The sequence below is a fragment of the Trichoderma ghanense genome (assembly GCF_004382785.1).
Source record: "Trichoderma ghanense strain CCMA-1212 chromosome Unknown scaffold_14, whole genome shotgun sequence".
In the NCBI taxonomy this organism is placed as follows: domain Eukaryota; kingdom Fungi; phylum Ascomycota; class Sordariomycetes; order Hypocreales; family Hypocreaceae; genus Trichoderma; species Trichoderma ghanense.
The window spans coordinates 493,244-513,367 of NW_027395677.1; the positions used below are offsets into that span (position 1 = coordinate 493,244).

At 55.1% G+C, this 20,124-nt stretch overlaps 7 protein-coding genes across 7 annotated transcripts; 3 read left to right on the forward strand and 4 right to left on the reverse strand.

The window, feature by feature from the left end:
- Positions 1–147: 147 nt before the first annotated feature.
- CCMA1212_009053 (uncharacterized protein) lies at positions 148–647 on the forward strand (the record flags this gene model as incomplete). The annotated part of the gene is made up of 3 exons (XM_073706154.1): positions 148–150; positions 199–497; positions 578–647. The coding sequence occupies 3 exons, from the start codon at positions 148–150 to the stop codon at positions 645–647; spliced, it is 372 nt and encodes a 123-aa protein (XP_073555483.1).
- Positions 648–2,920: 2,273 nt separating this feature from the next.
- On the forward strand, positions 2,921–4,800 carry CCMA1212_009054 (uncharacterized protein; the record flags this gene model as incomplete). The annotated part of the gene is made up of 3 exons (XM_073706155.1): positions 2,921–3,064; positions 3,127–3,638; positions 3,717–4,800. 3 exons carry the CDS (start codon positions 2,921–2,923, stop codon positions 4,798–4,800), a joined length of 1,740 nt encoding a protein of 579 aa, XP_073555484.1.
- A 2,355-nt stretch (positions 4,801–7,155) lies between these two features.
- CCMA1212_009055 (Bifunctional cytochrome P450/NADPH-P450 reductase) lies at positions 7,156–11,004 on the forward strand (the record flags this gene model as incomplete). Its single annotated transcript, XM_073706156.1, has 5 exons — positions 7,156–7,367; positions 7,746–7,864; positions 7,925–10,024; positions 10,077–10,273; positions 10,332–11,004. The coding sequence occupies exons 1-5, from the start codon at positions 7,256–7,258 to the stop codon at positions 11,002–11,004; spliced, it is 3,201 nt and encodes a 1,066-aa protein (XP_073555485.1). The 5' UTR covers positions 7,156–7,255.
- A 254-nt stretch (positions 11,005–11,258) lies between these two features.
- Positions 11,259–12,478, reverse strand: CCMA1212_009056 (Inositol monophosphatase 2; the record flags this gene model as incomplete). Its single annotated transcript, XM_073706157.1, has 3 exons — positions 11,259–11,875; positions 12,066–12,224; positions 12,361–12,478. The coding sequence occupies 3 exons, from the start codon at positions 12,476–12,478 to the stop codon at positions 11,259–11,261; spliced, it is 894 nt and encodes a 297-aa protein (XP_073555486.1).
- A 725-nt stretch (positions 12,479–13,203) lies between these two features.
- On the reverse strand, positions 13,204–14,647 carry CCMA1212_009057 (uncharacterized protein; the record flags this gene model as incomplete). The annotated part of the gene is made up of 4 exons (XM_073706158.1): positions 13,204–13,791; positions 13,996–14,271; positions 14,465–14,603; positions 14,643–14,647. 4 exons carry the CDS (start codon positions 14,645–14,647, stop codon positions 13,204–13,206), a joined length of 1,008 nt encoding a protein of 335 aa, XP_073555487.1.
- Positions 14,648–14,933: 286 nt separating this feature from the next.
- On the reverse strand, positions 14,934–16,343 carry CCMA1212_009058 (Ribonuclease H1; the record flags this gene model as incomplete). The annotated part of the gene is made up of 1 exon (XM_073706159.1): positions 14,934–16,343. The coding sequence occupies one exon, from the start codon at positions 16,341–16,343 to the stop codon at positions 14,934–14,936; it is 1,410 nt and encodes a 469-aa protein (XP_073555488.1).
- Positions 16,344–17,409: 1,066 nt separating this feature from the next.
- Positions 17,410–19,052, reverse strand: CCMA1212_009059 (3-phytase A; the record flags this gene model as incomplete). Its single annotated transcript, XM_073706160.1, has 2 exons — positions 17,410–18,727; positions 18,796–19,052. 2 exons carry the CDS (start codon positions 19,050–19,052, stop codon positions 17,410–17,412), a joined length of 1,575 nt encoding a protein of 524 aa, XP_073555489.1.
- Positions 19,053–20,124: the final 1,072 nt, after the last annotated feature.

Genomic DNA, 20,124 nt, shown 5'->3' on the forward strand with positions numbered 1-20,124 from the left:
TTTCGCTCTGGCTTGAGCTACTGGCGGGACTTCCGTCTTCGCCTTGGTTGGCTTCGATTGTATTGATCCTTTGAAAGCGCTGGATAGCAGACCTGCAATTGCGCGCCAAAAGACCATATCCAGACGTCTTTTGATACATCGTTCACAATGGTGAGTTGCAAAGTCAGTCACTTGCGCAAGAGAATGCTAGCTAACCAGATATCCAGGGTGGCGGAGGAAAAGTCCCGTAAGTTGATCTCGTCGAACCGAAGCTCGAATACGACTCCCTCACCCGTCGAGACACTTCGTCCTAATCGCGGAAATCAAACAAACAGTTACCCCAAGCACGTCTGGTCGCCTGCCGGTGGTTGGTACGCCCAGCCTGCCAACTGGCGCGCCAACACGCTCATCGCCGGCGCCGCCATGTTCGGCATCGTCGCCATCACGTGGAAGTTCAGCGCCGACAGGGAAAGATGGGCGCACAAGCCGGAGCCGTGGGAGTGGCATCCTAGCCGATAGTACGTTTTCTTACGCGAGAGCTTCATGTGGAATTGTTGCCGAACGGAGAGTTTGCTGACGATTTTTGGTGTTGTTGAAGCTGGTCGAAGCAGTTGATTGAGTGGGATAAGGAGGATAAGCTGAAGGAGGCGAACGGCACCAAGGAGTAGGTTCTTCTGGGCGGAAAGGGATAATAGACGGAATTGTACAAAGCCATACGACAAAAAAAACAAATTCTTGAACCAAGACCGATTCTCGAACTCGATGTTGAGCGACCTCCATCTGGAAAGCATTGACTATTTCACCGCTGCAAAAGAACCCTGTAACATAAGGATGCCACTTATCGCCTTGAGTTACTCGATCTAGGACGACATGAGCTTAATGGACTTGCAATTCCATGAGAGACTGGCTTGCTAAGCCGGCCGTCTGCAAGACGTAACGCATGTGGTGAAAGCGTATATTTCAGGGCCGTATGAATTGCCTTACATTCGGGAAATACGGCGCCGAATCCAGAACGCCGTTCAAGAGCAAGGTGCATGAGGCTCGAGGAAATCTCTGGAATGCTTGTTGCACTTGTGGTGTAGCGTCTGAATTCATTCATCCTGACGGGAGACATCGAATCCGAGAGGCTGCCTACATGTACAGCATCTCACCCCGCTAACAGCGCATCAGGAAGACGCACTTCAGCCTTATCCGAGCCTTGCGAGCCTAACGTGAATCTCTAGAAGGGCGAGACTGGGGCTCTGTTTGACCTTGACAGATGCATTGAGATCTGCAAGGGGGATGGCGTCCCAAAAGCAGGCTGGGATCAGGCTCCGATTGACTTGCACGTTGGGAGCTATCTGCACCTTTGGACCCTGCGGCTGAATACCCTATGAGTTGATCGCTCTGCATAGTAAAGTGCTGCCTGTGAGCGATATCATTTGCTGGCCTGAACTGGATCATGTATGTTTCTGTTGGCACCCAAAGCGCAATTGATACCAGACACATCGATATTAACAAGACGAAAAACCAAGGATCAAATGTAACCGTGGCCAGCCTCCTGTATTGTACAACTCCGCAGGAAATGGCTGCAATCCAGACGAAGCAGGCCAAGCCAAGGCATACTCCCAACTTGTCTTCATCATGATTCACGGTCGACTCAGCTGCTTCGATCTGCCTTGGCTTTGCATGTGCCCAACTGCTTGTGATGGAGGAGACTCGTTGAGGCTGCAAGCCCTGCTGCTGCAAGCTGCTTCTAGGCCCACTGGATGGTAGCAAACAGCCTGGGGCCATGGATGATTCTCGTCGTACAGAGTACTGCGCAAGCCAGTGGAACTACCGCTCACAAATCCGTACCGGTACTTTAACTAATAAGACTCGGTTTGGAGGCTGGGACACAATGCTTTGCAGCCCTTTGCGGGCACTGCCTGCGGTGAACGAGATTCACAGTGTGTGGTTTCTGGTCCCGTATCGATCACATGTCGTTGCCCACTCACTGCCTCAAAAAAACGGCATCTGAGCAGTCGAGCCTGAGCACTTGAACTTGGTTATTAATCCAACCCGCCCGGCAACCTGCACAGTATATGTACCGAACAACGGGCGACATACAGCCACCCACAGGCACCTACGGGGGCCCTTACAGGCGGCTACCGGCGCTAAACGGCAGTGGCACTGGCCTGACGAAACGTCACTCCGCCACTGGCAGCAAATCATGCCCACCACCGCGTTACACCACTTGAGGTGAAAATACATTTGCCAGCACTCGAGACTGACTCTTTGCCTCGTTCACCTCCCTGCTCTTCCTCTGGCCCTTTTTTTTTTTACTTCGTTCCTTTTTCTTCCCTTCTCCTCTCCTCTTCATTACTTGTGCGGCCTTGCGTCTTCCTTTGGAGCATCCTGCCAACTTCCAGCATCGCCGTCACCGCCAGGCTCCGGCCATCTTGGCGTCATCATCCTCCAGCCTCTAACTGTGCCCACTACTCCAAGCTCCTGTCCTACGGCCTCTGCCATCTTCCGCACGCCTCTTTTCTTCCCTTTTTTTGCGGCTTTTCTCCGACGTGATAACGTGCGCGCTCGCTGCGTGGTTCTGTCGCCACCCCCCGGCTGCCTCTTCTTGAGCTCCTGCGCGGGAGTTTCTGTTCATTTATTATATTTCAGCTCTATTCCGACGAGGCGATTCACTCGACCGTGAATCTCTTGCCGGTGCAGGCGGCCCCTGCTAGGCACTTAGTAATATCGACCAGGTGATAGCGCATATCGCGGCGCTCGTTGACCGACCACGATCCGGACATACGCAGCTTCACCTACTCTACGAGTCGGCTGTTCTCGGCCGCTGGAATTCAACGCCTGGCGATCTGGGTCGTTGGGTTGTCTGTGCGGCTCGTCCTGCTGCACCGTTGCCGTTGGCCGAGCTCGGCGCCTTGACTGCGAATAACCGCAGGCTGCAGGTAGGGAGGACAAGATGGAGTTCGGAGAACGTCGACATCGACATCTTGACGCAGGCGCCGGTCGCGAGGTCGTCTACTGTCATGCCTGCTCTCACGAGTGGTACCGCGACGAGCAGGGCTTGGTGTGCCCCAGCTGCGATAGCGATATTACAGAAATCGTATGTTTTGCTTGACGCTCTCTCTATCTGACTTTAGACAGCTTGTCTAACCTGACCTTTAGGTGAGCCCCGATAATGACCCTCGAGAGCTCGACGACTCAGAAACCTCGTCTACCGGACCGCATGAGTCGTATCCGATCGGCGTCGGAATGTTCGACCATGACGACGACCATGACGACGACCATCACCAGACTCGCGGCCGCGGCCAGCACCACGACATGGATTCGGACCCCGACGAAGCTGATATTGAAGAGCATCTTGGGCCGCACGGATTCCATTTCCGCCGGAGCGTCAGAATCCGCCCGGGCGAGGACCACCACGATCCCGCCGTCGACCCAGTGATAGAACGCTTTCTCGGCATGATCCAGGACTTCGCGCCCACGCAACGGCCGGCCGGCGGCTTCCGACAAGGAGGAGACGAAGCGCGGCCAGCGCATGCTCATCCGCACATACACCGTGCTACATTTATGAACGGTAGTGGTAGCGCCTCCGTCACCATCTTCTCGGGCCCTTCGTCTGACTTTTTCGGACCTGGGTCTCCTGGTCACGATCACCACGGCGACCTGTTTCAGACGTAAGTTGGCTCGCTTCCCCTGGGCCCGCGAAAACCCTCTTTTCGAACGTAGCTAACCTTTTATTGCCACCTATATAGCTTCTTTTCTAATGTTCTTCGAGACGTATCACCTCCTACAGGAGGTCGAGAGGCGGGCGGCGCTACTCCAGGATTTGCAAGGGGCCTGCAGGAGATACTGAACCTGTTCAACCCGGCACACGCCATCTCTGGAGATGCCGTCTATTCTCAAGAAGCACTGGACCAAATCATCACGAACCTCATGGAGGCGCATCCGACCTCGAATGCCGCGCCACCCGCGTCGAGCGAGGCTCTTGCCAACCTGGATCGACGACCGGTGGAGGAATCCATGTTGGAAGGCGACTCGAAGACGGAGTGCACCATCTGCATCGACGACATGAATGTGGGTGATCCGGCTGCCTTTTTGCCTTGTAAGCACTGGTTCCACGAAGAGTGCGTCACCCTGTGGCTCAAAGAACACAACACGTGCCCGGTCTGCCGAGCGTCCATCGAGAAGGCTGGCGGAAACACCAGCAGCACCAACGATCAGGCAAATGCACGCGCAACAGCAACGGCAAGCGCGGGACCCAGCTCCGATGGCTATCCCACGGGAGAGCCTTATGCGGCGGGCAGCATCTTCACCCGCAGCTTTCCGCTTCCGATTCCAGCAGCACGGCCTCAGTACTCTCGCCCCCCGAGTCAGAGCCAGAGCCGGCTGAACGAGGCCATGCGGAGCATCTCGTCGTTGCAGCAAGAGCGGCAGCAGCAGCAAGACCGCGAGCATGAGAGGCACCGCATCTGGGGGATCCCGTTGGACCGAGGCGGGGAAAGGCAGCAGGAGCGCGAAAGGGAGAGAGACCGGCTGTGGGGGGTGCCGTCGAGCGTGGGCTACGACACCTCACGCATGCAGCGCCGAAGCTCCCGAACTTCGGCTTCCCCTACGAGCCCTAGAATGACCTCGTTTGCAGATTATAGAGTGCGCCAGCGGCAAGGCAGTCCGACGCAGAGCAGCCGCCGTGATGGAGGAAACAACAATGGCAACGGCAACGGCAGCTCTGGCTCTGGCTCTGGTCAGCAGACCGGCAGCTCTGGACCCCTTAGCTGGCTCAGGGACAGGTTTTCAGGGGGGGCTTCTCGAGATGATGCCAATCGTGACGAACGCTGATCTTGCTCTCGACACGTCGCTCTCAAATGAGGACTCAAACTTTCTTCAGCATGAGGAATAACTCCATCTCTTCACGCATGGTTTGAAACCACAAGGTAGCTCAGCGGAGATTGACTTGATAGGTTGCCTCTGATGTCTGAGCCAGAGGATTCGGAGGTCAAACGGAAAAGGAGAAAGAAATGAAGCATCGAGTGATGGGGGCTTCAACCGCACTGACTGAGGCCAGCAGTGCATACCACGACGATATGACGATAGAAGGCTTTGCACACACACGTGGGGATTTTAGCTCGCACAATGATTTGAACACTGCCTAAAACCTGTTTCTATATCAGGCAGGATTGGGAAAGCGGAAAGGGGGAGGCATAGTCCAAGAAGTGAACCACGGTCGTTTTGTCTCCTACTATAGTTGCGTTGGCTGCGGTTCGCGGTACATAGGAAGGGCCTGCTTGCCAAACGTGGGTTGCATGAGTGCATTCCATTGACCGAGGCCGTTGGCGCCGGCTCGGTATGCGCATAGCATCCTATAGTGTAGTATTTTACGTGTTCAAGAGTCTTTTCTTGAGCTGTCGGGTGCTGCCTTGTAAGCGACTTGGGCATGCATTTGACACCCGTGGACCCGTATGTATCCCGTGCTAGGGCAGTGTAGAAGGCATGCATATCATGTATGGACAATATAGCATCAAGAGGGCCCGTAGTCGTGGAGGAGGAGTGGACGGCACAGTCAACCCAGTGGAGAGTGTGATGATATGAATACCGAGAATCTCTACGGAAGCTCTCGAGACTTTCATGAAAGCAGCATGCAGAAAGTGAGGCTTGGCCAAGGGGGGGCGAACGGGATTCGGGATGTTTTTTTTTTTCTTTCTTTCTTTGCCAGGGGGTCATTAGGGTGCGTTTGTGGCAGTTGTCGGTAGTTGTGCTGACTTTGATCTCACGGCCACTACCAAGTATAGCGTATATTTACAAGCCGAAAGGTTGAAGGATTCAGGGCCGGGCGTTTGGAAATTTGACCTGACACTTTCTCGAACAGGTCTAACATGTGCGAAGGAATGCTTCTGTTGAGGTCAAGGTCAAGGTCGAGGTTGCATTCACGAGCGGCCCCACCGCCGCGAGCCGAGGCGCCGAGGCACGTAGATGGAAGGTGGATTCAGGGTTTGTGAGATTGAGGCGATGGAAGATGTGACTGGAAGAAATGTGATGATGCCACGGAGACGGGAACGGAGACGGAGTTGGTGAGATGGGGCCGGTTGGTTGTGTCTTGTTCTGTGAGATCTCGGGGGATTGCTACTGTTTGTGGCAATGAGTCTGTGGTGGTATTGCTGAGATGCTTCGAAGTTCACATCTTTTGGCAGTTCACATCTTTTGGTCATGGAGCGCAGTGAGTTCGACTTGAGACGCAAGCTTACAATCTGATTCAGTCGATATTCAACGTTGCCGTGAGAATTGTTTCCTGCCCGGGAAGCATTTGGACAAGAGACGGACGTGCCCAGGCGGAGTCCCGTCCTATGCGGGTTGATCGGCCGATGTGGTGTAGAGGTACGGAATAGTGTGAGGCCAACTCCGTTGGGGGTTTTAGACCATGGTCGGCCTCCTAAGGGGTGCCGAAAGGAAACGTCAGTGCCCCGTTTTGCGCTACATGGCATTGACAGAGCTTATAGGGGAGAGCGAGCCGAGGCTCCTCGACAAGAAACTCATCAAGGTGCGAAGCGAGGGAATAAAGGCGATGGAATGGATACAGAAGAGAGTCGGTATTCGATGGACCATCTGGTGTAAGCGGCGCTAGGGCCTAGATCTAAGCTTCCCGAGACCGAGAAGCAGGTATAAGCAGTGGCAGGGGATCCTATCAAGGGTGCACGCCATGTCCGCCTGCTCCACCGCTGGGCTGAGAAGAGGCTTGCCTTCAGGGGTGTAGAGGGAGATCCACAGGCAGACGATGAGGACGGGATTGCCGTCGGGATGGGTGTAACGATGCGCTGTCGAGGTTCCGAGCGGCCGTGAAGCGAGAGGAGGGACGGAGGGACTAGACGATGCACTGGTGAGGATGGCAATGACGGCATGGGAACAAAGATAGTCGGGCTAAAGATTTCTGCCAGCGTTTCGTATAAGAAGAGCTTGGATGCAGATAAATACACCAGCCTTGCCTCAAGAGAAGACAGCTTTTGTCCCACCAATCGATCATCCCGGGCCCCTCATCGACTGTCCCCCGGCAATCGTTAGCGCTTGTTGGCACTTCTTCTCGAATAAACTTGACTTGATAAGAAGCTTTGACTTGGTTCTTATTTTCTTGGTTCTCCTTGGTCCTGGTTCTTCTTGTTCTACAGGGCTGTTGAGTGCGTCATATTTATTTTGGAGGGCTTCCCATTGGACTGTTCTTTCTGGCTTAATCTCTTCAATCCCTTTCTTAACTTTCTTCCTCAAGTTTTCAGCCTTTTGATTCGAATTTGTTCAGGGGCAAAAGATGGCTGAGACTGTTCCCATTCCCGAACCGCCTGGGCTGCCGCTGCTGGGGAACTTGGGCGAGTTCTCCTCGAATCCCATCAGCGATATTGTCAGGCTAGCAGAAACTTATGGTAAGGCGGCTGAAGCTCTTGGGAGTCATCCTGCTTCCACTCCAAGCACATCCGAACAACCGGGACCACTGTCAAATGGCACGACGATTGTCTACCTGCTCGACGCCGGCGTCACCGTGGCAATTGTACCCGTATCTCATCTACCACCTGCCTCCTTTTACACGTATGCCGTATTACGTACTCACGCACTTGCTCTTTCGATCCGCTTACACCTTCCTTACACTGGTCACTACTTAGATATCCTCTGCTATTATCGATAACCTCATTCATAACCGCACTCATATACACTCCCTCACCACCACCACCATCATCATCATCAGCAAACCACGCATTTCAATCACCATCCCGCAATGCTGACATACTTCCCCCCCTGAACAGGCGAAATCTACAGGCTTCGGTTGGGAACCCGTCCCGCCGTCTTCGTCAGCACTCAGGCCCTCGTCAACGAATGCTGCGATGAGAAGCGCTTCCAAAAGTCCCTGAGCTCTGTCCTCCGAGTATGTAAAAGACTTCCGTCTGGGCATGAGGACTGTCGAATCGGCTGACACTGCTCCTAGATCGTGCGTGAGGGCGTCCACGATGGCCTCTTCACAGCTCACTCCGATGAGCCCAACTGGGGCAAGGCGCATCGCATCCTGACGCCCGCCTTTGGGCCGCTCCCCATCCGCGACATGTTCGACGAGATGCACGACATCAGCTCCCAGCTGGCCCTCAAGATGGCTCGCCACGGTCCTCACGAGCCCATTGCCGTGTCCGACGAGTTCACCAAGCTGGCCCTCGACACCATCGCCCTGTGCTCCATGAACTACCGCTTCAACTCGTACTACCAGGAGAAGATGCACCCCTTCGTCCAGGCCATGAGCGACTTCCTGGCCGAGTGCAGCAGGCGCAACAGGAGGCCTGGCTTTGCCCCCAACTTCTTGTACCGCGCCGCCAACGAAAAGTTCTTCAACGACATCGCCATCATGCGAGACACGGCCAATGCCGTCGTGGAAGCCCGGAAAAAGAACCCGTCTGATCGCAAAGATCTGCTCGGCGCCATGTTGAACGCCGTGGACCCCCTGACCGGCGAGAAGCTGAGCGATGCCAACATCACCGATCAGCTCATTACCTTTTTGATTGCCGGCCACGAGACGACGTCGGGCATGATGTCGTTTGCCTTTTACCATCTCTTGAAGAACCCCGATGCCTATCGAAAGGTCCAAGAGGAGGTTGACCAAGTGCTTGGCCGTGGGCCAGCCAAGGTCGACCATGTGTCCAAGCTCACATATATCCAGGCAGTTCTGAGAGAAACTCTACGTGTCACCGCCGCGATTCCCGCCTTCTCTGTCGAGGCCATCGAAGACACCATCATTGGAGGCAAGTACCTCGTCCACAAGGGCGAGCCCATCAGTCTTGTCCTCGCCAAATCACACCTCGATCCCCTCGTCTATGGCGAGGATGCCAACGAGTTCAAGCCAGAGCGCATGCTCGATGCAGAGTTTGCTCGGCTTAACAGGGACTTTCCCAACTGCTGGAAGCCTTTCGGCAACGGAAAGCGTGGCTGCATAGGAAGAGGTTTTGCTTGGAACGAGGCCGTCATCGCCATGGCTATCCTCTTCCAAAACTTCAACTTCACCCTCGACGATCCCAACTACCAACTGGAGGTTGCTGCATCTTTGACAATCAAGCCAAAGGACTTTTTCATGCGAGCACAGCTGCGGCACGGAATGACTGCCACAGAGCTCGAACAGAGGCTGGTTGGAAAGGGCGTGCCTGAGGATCATCATCGTGCGGACAAGAAGGCGACGGCGGAAGGGGGCAGCAAGGGATCTCAGAAGCCCCTGGCTGTCTACTACGGCTCCAACAGCGGCACCTGCGAGGCACTGGCCCAGCGAGTGGCGACGGATGCGAACAGCCACGGATTCAAGGTCACCGACCTTGCCCCCCTGGACACTGCCCACCAGAACCTTCCCAAGGACCGCCCGGTTGTCATCGTCACAGCCTCGTACGAGGGACTTCCGCCATCCAACGCGGCTCACTTTGTCAACTGGATCGAGAATCTCAAGGGCAACGAGCTGGAAGGCGTCTCGTATGCCGTCTTTGGCTGCGGTCACCACGACTGGGTCCAGACGTTCCACCGCATTCCCAAGCTCGTGGACTCGACCCTGGAGCAGCACGGCGCCACCCGCCTCATCCCGCTGGCCACCACGGATGCCGGCGACAGTGACATGTTTAGCGATTTCGAAACATGGGAGGATGAAGCCCTCTGGCCTGCTCTGAAGGAAAAGTATGGCGCCGCCGCAGGCTCTTCCGAGGGCTCGGCCGGTGGCTTCATCGTCGATGTAACGCTCCCTCGCAAGTCGACTCTTCGCCAGGATGTCGAGGAGGCTCTCGTCACCGATGCCAGAACCCTCACGACGAGCGGGCCTGCTAAGAAGCACATCGAGATCCGCTTGCCCACGGGCATGACATACCGATCCGGTGACTACCTTGCCGTGCTCCCCTTCAACCCTCCCGACACAGTCTCCCGAGTATTCCGTCGCTTCCAGCTTTCTTGGGATGCCGTCTTGACCATCCACTCGGATCAGCCGACTACCCTTCCGACAGAGACGCCCATTTCTGCAAACGACGTGCTTAGAGCCTACGTCGAGCTCAGCCAGCCAGCAACCAAGAGGGTGAGTTGCATGTTTCGAATCCTCCACCAGGTATGCTAACGTTGTTTCTTAGAACATCTCCGTCTTGGCCGAGTCCACTCAGGATGAGCAGCTCAAAGCTCAGCTTGAGAAACTGGCCGGAGACGATTACCAGCAGGAAATCGGCTTGAAGCGTGTTTCCGTCATCGACCTTCTGGAGAGGTTTCCGTCTCTGAACCTGCCCCTGGATTCGTACTTGGCCATGCTTCCGCCCATGCGTGTCCGCCAGTAGTGAGTGAACCTTCGTCAGTATCTTTGCCATGGAATGCCTGGCTAACACATCCCACAGCTCCATTTCCTCGTCTCCTCTGGCCGATCCCTCCAAGTTGACGCTCACGTACTCTGTCCTCGAGCAGCCCGCACTTTCTGGCCAGGGCTCTCACTTTGGAGTGGCCACTCACTTCCTGGCCTCTCTCAGCCCCGGCGAGAAGCTCCACGTTGCCGTGCGCCAATCCAAGGCGTTCCACCTGCCCAGCGACGCCGAGAACACGCCCCTCATCTTCATCGGCACGGGCTCCGGAGTGGCTCCCTTCAGGGGCTTCGTCCAGGAGCGCGCGGCCATGATCGCCGCGGGCCGCAAGGTTGCCCCGGCCCTGCTCTTCTACGGATGCCGGTCGCCCGACGTCGACGACCTGTACGCCGACGAGTTCGAGCGGTGGGAGAAGCTGGGCGCTGTCGAGATGCGCAGGGCCTACTCGCGCGCGCCAGAGAAGTCGCTGGGCTGCAAGTACGTCCAGCACCGCATGTCGCACGACCGCGAGGACCTGTACCGGCTGTGGGATCAGGGCGCAAAGGTGCTGGTCTGCGGCAGCCGCGACGTCGGCAAGGCGGTCGAGGCCGTTTGCGTGCAGCTCGTGCGGGAGAGGGTGTCTGCCAAGGGATCCGAGGTTACGGAGGAGAAGGCCAGGGCGTGGTGGGACAAGCAGCGGAATGAGCGATATGTCACGGACGTGTTTGACTAGATGGCAATTTTTTCATGCTGCTTGGGTGTGTTTCTTTGGTTCATGTTTGACTTGGGTATGATACTAGATGTAGCGAGTTTATCAAATAAAGAAGACTTGAGAAGAGTAGCTCTAGAGCCGTACCGTCAGAATGAGGTTTGCGTACATGATGTCGCAGCATCACAACAGTCTGTATAGACTTGTAGTCTAATCCAAGCCGGCTGGCTCTGTCCGTACACGTACAGCTTCAAGATCAAAGATGCCCAAACCACCCCTTAAACAGAGTAATCCATCTTCCTATCCCCAATCACGCCCCAAAACTCCTCCACAAGCTCCCTCTGCCCGGCCGGCGCCCCCCTGACAGCAAGATACACCCTCTCATCCACCGCCGGGTTCCACTCCCCCGGATTCCCACTCACCATGATCCCGCCCGCCTCCTCGAGAATACACCATCCCGCACAAACATCCCACGCCCAACACCCGCCCTCCCAATACGCATCCATCTGCCCCGCAGCCACAGCCGCGATATTGAGCGCCGCGGAGCCCAGCGACCTGAGCGAATGGACCATTGCGCCGCCGGACTCCTTTGTCGCGGCCAACTTCTTGAAGACGTCTGTCTTGAGGTCGTAGTTGGGGCCGTCGCGGCTGGAGCCCCATTCTATGGCGACGAGGGCGTTGGACAGGCCCGACAGGGGACGGGGGGATGCCGCGAGGGGGAGTTTCTGGGGGCTGGTGCCTTTGATGCGGGTCATGTATGCGCCGTGGGATTTGATTGCTGTGAAGAGGAGGTCTTGGTAGGGGTTGTAGATTATGCCTATTACGGGTTTGCGGTTGAGGGAGAGGCCGAGGGATATGCATGCGTTGGGGAAGGAGTGGACGAAGTTTGTTGTTCCTTTGGAATTTTGTCGGTAAGCAAGTTTGTCCACATATATTTGATAGATGGAATGAATAGATGGACATTTGAATGAGGGACNCATACTTCAGCACTGCATCCCAAACAGCTGCGTTTTCCCTCAAGGTAAGAGCCTCGTCGGTGACAAGAACGGCGTCTGGTCGCGGTTCTTCCAGGGGGGGGCAAGTACCATCAATGGGGTCGACGATAAAGGTTGGTTCGGGACCAATCTTTGTGCCGGGCTTGTACGTCTCCTCGCCCATGAAGGAGAAGTCGGGGTATGCTGCCTTGAGGCGGGAGGAGACCATTTTTTCGACTGCCTGGTCGACTTCTGTGACGATGTCGACGGCTGTTGTGTATATAAGAAGCCACGGTCAGTTTCAAGTCAAGTATACAGAGATGCAGTGAAGTGAGTGAGGGTGTCTTGCGTTGGGGGAGAAGAAGAAGAGAGGGAGAGAGATTGCGAGAGGTCTTGGTTGACGCACAGTTGAGCTTTGTCCCGGTGCCAATGTCTGCCGGGTTCGCAGAGAGAATGGTGCGGCCGGCTTCGTAGGCGACGAGGACCATTTCGTCGTGGATTGCTTGGAGGTTGATGTCTGCCATTTTGGGGGATTTTATTGCTTGATCCTTTTCTGCGTCTTTACAGCGCCTCTTTCTTTATCTTGAGAGACTATGCTGATGGTATAATGAAGCAATGGACCAGTTACTCAATGAGAATCAGAATGAGAATGAGTTGAGAGGAAAAGAGTTTCGGTTGCTGGTCGTGAGATGTAAAAGACCGGGGAAACTTGACCAGAGGGTTAAAGGAGGGGCCCGTCGGTGTGGGAACTGGAGGGGCAGCAGCTTACGCTGGAAGGAATGACGTGGGGCCGTGTCTGGACTGGAGCTTTTGTCCTCAACCAGTTGGATATATCACAATCGCGGTGTACTCAATGATTGGCAAAGAGAATCATGGATTGTAGACTGTAAGCAGCTGAACACGACATCGCGATTCCATAGTGGTGACAGATGTGAGAGGCCCTCTTCATCCTGTATATGTACAATTGCAGACCTCCCGTTTCTGTCCCATGCCAACAAATGTACATGTGAAGATGAAAAGGAACAAAAACACAAAAACAACAGTCATAACAGGAGACGGAGGAAAGGGAAAGAAAAACGCAAGTCAGCCTCCAGAATATCATACCGTGACATACACGAACCACAAACCATTTTCTCGTAAAGAAAAAAGAAAAGGCAAGCCCACCGTCAACACGCAACCAATTTGGTTCCCTTTCCCTTACCAACCTCCACCATCCCTTCCCACTCCATCTCTACATCTGCCTGGTCACTCAGATATTCTCCCTAAACATCGACCTCCTGTCGGCATGGCTACTGCCAGCGCTGCCCGGTCGATGATCCCCCGGCCTGTACGAAGCCGCGTCCATGGGCCGCGGGCTGACGCCCCGGAGGCTCGCTTGCGCATCGTCATCGAAAGGGTTCACGCGCCCAGCCCCGACGCCCGCCGCCGTCGCCGCTCCCGCATCTCTGCTCGGCCGCCGCCCCCGCTCCACGTCCTCGTCATAGGCCGCCATCCCTCCCGAAGCGCCCAGTCTGCCGCCGCCGCCGCCGTAGCTGGCGCCCGTGTACTCGGTGTGGCCCCCCAGCTCCTGCTCGTAGTAGCCGTACCCGTCAGCCTCGTTGCCGACGCGCGAGTCCCAGGCGTCGTCCGGGTCCAGCGGGCCAAAGCCTCGGTTGCCGGGCGGGCCGTGCGACGACTGCTCGTAGGCGCCCGCGGCCGATCGGTCGTTGCGATGCTTGAACTTGCGCACCACGTCGTTGAACCAGCCGACGATGCCGCCGCGCGCCGGCCGGGGCGGTCCGTAGGGCGCGTCTGCTTTGTGCCAGGGCAGATACGACGAGAGACTCGGTGGGGGGAGCTGTTGTTGCGTTGAAGCGCACACGGTTAGCCCAACCTTGTCAATGTGATGATACGATGCCAGATGCAGAGTCGCTGTCTCCTGGTGCTGATTGCGCTGCCGCAGCTCCCGACAGCCATGCCATTACAGCCCGTCCAGGAGTTTGCGATGCAACAGGGGTAAAGCTTGGTGCAAAAAGTGGTTGCAGAGCAAAGAGAGACTCACCCCCAGTCTCCGCGCGCGCAGCTGGGTGAAAACCACCCATCCAGCCGCCGCGACGACCAGAATCACCACAATCGCAATGACGATGCCTCCCGCCGTCGACACCATGGCCTGTGTTGCTGCTCGTACGTCTAGTCGCCTCTGCAAGGTTGCGCCGTTCTGCCCACCTCCCTGGAAGCCGAAGAAGAGACGGGTAAAGTACGAATCGTCAACAAGTTGGGAAGTAGGTAGGCGAGCGGTGAATCTGGCAGGTGAATCCTCAATCAATCCTTCGACGAGCTGCTCAGTCGATTCTGCGCATCCGTTGGTTTGTTCGGCCGTCGTTGTCGTTTATTTGCAGCAGCGCGCATGAAGACAAGAGGGAGAAGAGAGAAGAAAGGTGGAAACAGAGATGCTGCAGCTGTTGTTGTTTTGGTGTGACGAGGCTCGCCAATTGACTGCGGTTGACAATGACGGGACTTGGACAGCGCACGGACTCGCTGCAGTTGCTGCTGCTGACGTCGAGCGACTTCCGCTTCGAGGGGCGCCTTATCGCTGCCTGTCTTATCGGGGCCTGTAGGTATGTACTCGGTACCCTCGCCTTGGGCAAGAAGCCGGGTATCTTACTGGTTCTGGTGACATTTGCTTGTTTGGTGCTGGCTCAAGCTCACCTCATTTGGAGTCAGTCAGCAGTCAGCAGTGCTCTCACCACCACTATAAACAAGTTCAATCAGCTTCAACGAGCAGTTCAAGGATTTGCGTAAGCCGACAGCGCCAGGATACATCTCTCACAGCTCGGCCGAGCCATTTTGCTGCGAACTGCTAAAGCACCATCCGATGGTCTCGACGAGACTGCTCATGATAAATGGCCTTGGTATTATGAATAAGAGATGATCTACTTAAGAAAGGCATCACCCCAGGCCAGAGGTTCCAGATCCCTCCTGCATACGCTCTAGATGGAATTACAAGCCACACATGGCAAGAACAACAGCTTCAGACCCTTCCTCGCCATTGACGTCGCCAATGTATCCCAGTTTTCCCTTTCCGACACGAGCCAACAAAACGGGACTTTCGCCAGGTTTGTGTACGTTCTCCGCTGAAAAGACGAGAGACTCAAGAAAGGAATTTTCATTCGTCACGTACCAAGCATCCGAGGGCCTTGCATGTTTGAGGAACACAGCTTTCTGGCTGTACTTTGGGAGGAGTCTCGAAGCCAAGGAAACCCCAACTGCCTGAAGATTGAGTACCAGCGTCGTCCGGTGGTAGGAGCCTGATGACCAGTCCAAGCCTGCTTTGGTAAAGAAAGGTTTGATGCTCGGGGGGCTGGTGAAGCATGAAAAGTGGCCCATACACACAGCTGTACCACCGTGTTGTACATACTTCAGCACTGCATCCCAAACAGCTGCGTTTTCCCTCAAGGTAAGAGCCTCGTCGGTGACAAGAACGGCGTCTGGTCGCGGTTCTTCCAGGAGCATACGTATAGCAGAAACTCCGTCCTCAACACGCTGGAAAGTAGAGCCCACTCGTAGTTTGCTGAGGAGCGAGTCGTACATTGAATCGAAAAATGAGAGGCGATTGAGAGAGACTGAGAGGACTCGTGGCTTCGCGTTTGCGGCCATCCTGCTGGCTCCGGATGCTTGATCAAGAGGATCGATTGCGAGGACTCGGAGCATCGCGCTTGCAGCCATCATGTTGGCCCCGGGTGCTTTATCGAGAGCGTAGTTTGCGAGCGCGTCGGCTTCCTTGTTCTCCTCTCGTGGGACCTGCCACAATTTGACCTTCATGTCCCCTTTAACTTCATCCGTCATGTCATCCAGGCGCTCGAGAATCTTCTTCAAGGTGTCAAAATGAGCCGCTGGCTTCCCCTGAGAGTTCATTCCACCATTTTCAATCCACTTCTGGATCCACGCTGAAAATGTCTTGACGAGATACTCCGAGTCCGTCCTAATATGATAGTGCAGCAGCGACAAGTCTTTGGAGACGTCGTTACGGATGATGTCCAGCGCTTGCGAGAGAGCTTCGATTTCGGCCCGAGTGCTCGTCTGCGGAAGAGCGGCGTCCAAGGTTCCGCTTGCATTGTGCATAGACTGAGGTCCGAAGTAGACACCCCAGGCGGCCCGGGCTGAGGACTTTCCATTGCCGCGACAAGCTCCGTCAATAGACACGACAACAGTGCGGCTATCCACGCTCATCTGACCTGTGTTAGGGTTTATACCCTGAAGCTGTCGGACCTCTTTGTAGGGACTGTAGACAATGAGTTGATCGACAGGAACATGGCGGTGTGCACGACTGTGTTGCGGGTTGAATATGCGCTGGTGTTCCTCGTCAGGCTCTTCGGAAACCAGCACGCAGTATCCCGTCATGAGTGCCATTGTACGACGTATGTTTGCTCGGGTTTGCGAAATGGTTGATGGGATAGTGCTTGAGCGATGGTTGTGTCTGGGCTTTTATGTGCTGAGGGCACCCATGACCTAGACGCAGACGCTCCTTTGTTCCTGCCGATTCTTCGCAGTGCCGACTGCCTTGATATCCATCCACGTGCTCGCTTACAGGCGACCACTTTCCCTCTGGATTCGGCGCTTCTGGCATTCTCCAGGCTCAGTACCTTGGGTACCTTCCCGGCGATCTGATGTGCAAGCACAAGGGCCTGAAGGAGCGACGGGAGTCCATGAAGCACCAGGGCAGTTGCTGCCCAGTCTGGGAACGTTTCGCCGCTTGATCAGGAATGATAACGAGACCTCCATACCTAAGGTGCCTTATGATAGGTAGGTATTAGTAGGTAGGTACGCATTGCCTAACAGGAAATGAACTCTAAATGTACGGAAAGCTCAGGAGGGAGCGCCATTTAGGTACCTTCCTCAAAGGATAGATACCTTAGGACATTCGAAGCCCATAGAGGCATTCTTCGGGTGCTGCATGTACAGTTCTAACCATATTGAGGTCTGTCTCCGAAACACCTAAAGCAACGCATGACGCGTGAACGGCCTATTGGCTGAGTGATTTGGTGAAGCATGTCCACGAGGACTGCGTTTGTTGCTCAATCTCCATTGTAGGACGGACCTGGTGGTGTTGTAAAGTTCACTGATGTCGGGGGTAAACAGGTACTGCCATCATTGTTGTTATCAGCAGTAATAGATGACTCTGCATAATGGCAAGCAATTGAACGTGGTGTGACTTTGGTATGTATGAAGCCTCTCCTTGCGTATGCAATCTCCGCTAGATGATGCTGCACTCGGAAGCGACTCGTAGTGTAGATGCTGAGCTGTCAAATATAAACCAGATGACGCTCAATAAGCGACAGAAATTCCTATAACTCCGAGTTCGTTTCCGAATACTGTACAATTCTCTTTTCAGCCTGCCATTTGCTTCGACACGCCATGACATCGATACTTAATGCACTGTTAGCTCCAGATCTAGGTCTAGTTCTTCACGCCGAAATCACTCCTCAGCCTTCAGAGGACACTGATTCCACAGCCCTCCGCTACGCACAAACGAGAGGCTATCAATGAAAGCACCCAGCTTGCAACGCCCCAGTCTATCCGGGTTGCACGTCCGCATCGGCACCACGCGGTCGTTGAGAATGATTCGCACTAGCTGCTCGTCCGAGCCATTGCACTGCATCTTCTCCACGTACATGCGGGCGCCAAACGGCACGACCCATGACGCAGAGAAGCCGTGAAGCTTCCGGGGAGACAGCTTGTACTTGAGCGGCAGGTCCCTGGTCGAGTTGAACATGCCAAGGGCCGCAAAGATGGAAGACATGGTGTTGTCGTGGGAAAAGTCAGCGTACAGCTTGTCGTGGAGGGGGAACGTCTCGGGCGAAGAGTCGAGCGTTGTGTTCGTCGTCGTGTTATCGCGCACAGGCTGGCCCGTCAGTCTGGCAATCAGCTCATTGCCAAATCCAACCCCCTGAGATGGGCCCATGGGATTGCCTCTCCCATAGCCGTACCACTTGTCCAGAGATTGAAAGTAGTCGTAGCTTGTCCACTCGTCTGCAGAGAAGAGTCTGCAAAAGTCCGAGGGCGTACTCGTGTTGGCTACCGTGGTGAATGGGCACAGGTCCATCATGTAGACAGTCTCAGTCAGGGTCAGGTTCGCGCCAGGCAGCCTGCTATTGAGCCTCCTGTTGATCGCAGGCCCGAAGACGCCAAGCCAGGCCTTCTGGTTCATATCCCTAATTTCAGATGCCGGGCCTTCTTCAAAGGCAGGGCACGCTCCATGGTTCAAAGTGTTGTTATATGCCTCATCCTCAGGAATGATCAGAATATCCTTGGTTGCGGTTGAAGCGTCGCGGCGCTGAGCTTCGTAGTACCCCTCGAGGAACCTCTGCGCCGACAGAACCACTCGATCCGACCCAGATGCCCGCACAAAGGGGTCAAAGTCAGAGGCCAGGTTGTGGTAGCGCTCCAAGAAGGCCCTTCCAGAGTCTACCATCTGCTGCTCGCCAAAGGCGGTGAGATCGTCGGCGCCAAGGTTGTACGCATAGTCCTTGAGGAACTCGAATCCCTTGCCATAATCCTCGACGCTGCCCTGGATGCGCTCAATCATGTCTCGGTAGGCATCCGTCTTCTTCTGCGTCGGGAACCGCGCTCCATGGCGCGACAAGACCTGCGCAAAGGTCACACTGCAGCCCGCCGGGATGGAAGCGTCGATTGTGGAGGGGACTGAGAAGACGGGCGAGTATTGGCCCCAGATCTGCGAGACGTCTCCTGTGCAGTTGCCGACAGCTTCGCAAGTCGACGAGGGCTTGGCCCGGCTTTTCACATGAGCCAAGTTAGCGTGTCTCGGCCTTCTTCGTCTTTGATTTCGAGTTCAAGTGCATACCCGAGTGAGGCCATGGTCAACAAGATGGCAAAGAGCGCCATGCCGCCGAGTGACATCTTGATCAGCCTGGTCTGTCCCTGAGACGAAGCAAAGTGTGCAGATTCTCCGAGACGCTGTCTCTGAGTTGAATCCCGCCGATCAAGCTGCCGACGCCGCTGAGGCTCTCGTTCAGACTCCGGGTCCGGGACAGCGCTGTATTTGTATGCGTCTCGTGAGGCCGCGCCTCGGATCGCGGCTACGATTCTGGCCACAGGCATGGTTCCGAGGTGTCAGTTACGACATTAGGGCTCTGCTCTGCTTTTCTTGGCAGTAGACGACGCAAAGGGCCTCTTGCTTTCGCTCTTGATGAGACTCTCCCTCTCCAGTCGAGAGCCGGCCGTCGATAAGCCGCGAGAGCTACAGGGGAAGCGTGCGCTGATTGTGGCAGCAGATTGGTCGATGCGGCGCCAATAGCCAATATGAAAGTATCGCTTTTCCCCCTTGTAGAATCAGCTCATCGTCGACCTCATATCCGAGATGCAGAGCAAAAAGAGGGCGGAATGCGACGTTTCGGCTTTGGCTTGGATATGTCGGGAATGGCTGCGCTTGGCTGAAGCTTGGCTGAGGCTTCGATTCAGTGTGCAGGTGACAAGGGGATAAGCAAATTGGAGGTGAAAGGTCAGGTTATGTAATACAGTACTGCCAATCAGGTTACACGGAACAGTACCAGGTCCTCAAGGTTCTCAGCAGTGACAACCTCAATTCAGCCTCTGAAATACAGGGTAAAAGTGCCTTTGGATCCTATGAGCTGTACCTGCAGCCATAACCACCCGATTCATGATTTCTCTTGAGACTGCCACAGCCAAGAAACTTGCTTGAATCAATCATTGAACAACATTTCTAGTCAGTCCGAGCATGTAAGAACCGAAAGGAACTCCATGCATTAGGGCGTGCAACGCCAATGCAGCACTGCCCAGCCCAAAAGGCACCGCTCGGCAGTTCCAGAGATTGGGCACTAGCACGCATGAACTCGCCGAGTTTGTGAGGATGTTACTCCTCGCTTACAGTATAATACACAAGATGGTCTTCTGATTCTCTGACATTATCAATCTTCGTTTAGAGGAAAAAGACAGAAATCTCGTCATCTCATACATACGACACTGAATCACATGCCCTCTACGCAGAGTAGCATCTACTACACACCAACGGGGCTTATGCTCATTACTATACCATTTGGATTACCTCCTCTATCTGAACCATTTTCCCCCTTAGTACGCCCAAGTGATCGCCGGGATGTCGCTGAGCTGCATCCGTCACTTGTCACCTTTGTTGATATAACCAATACGGGCA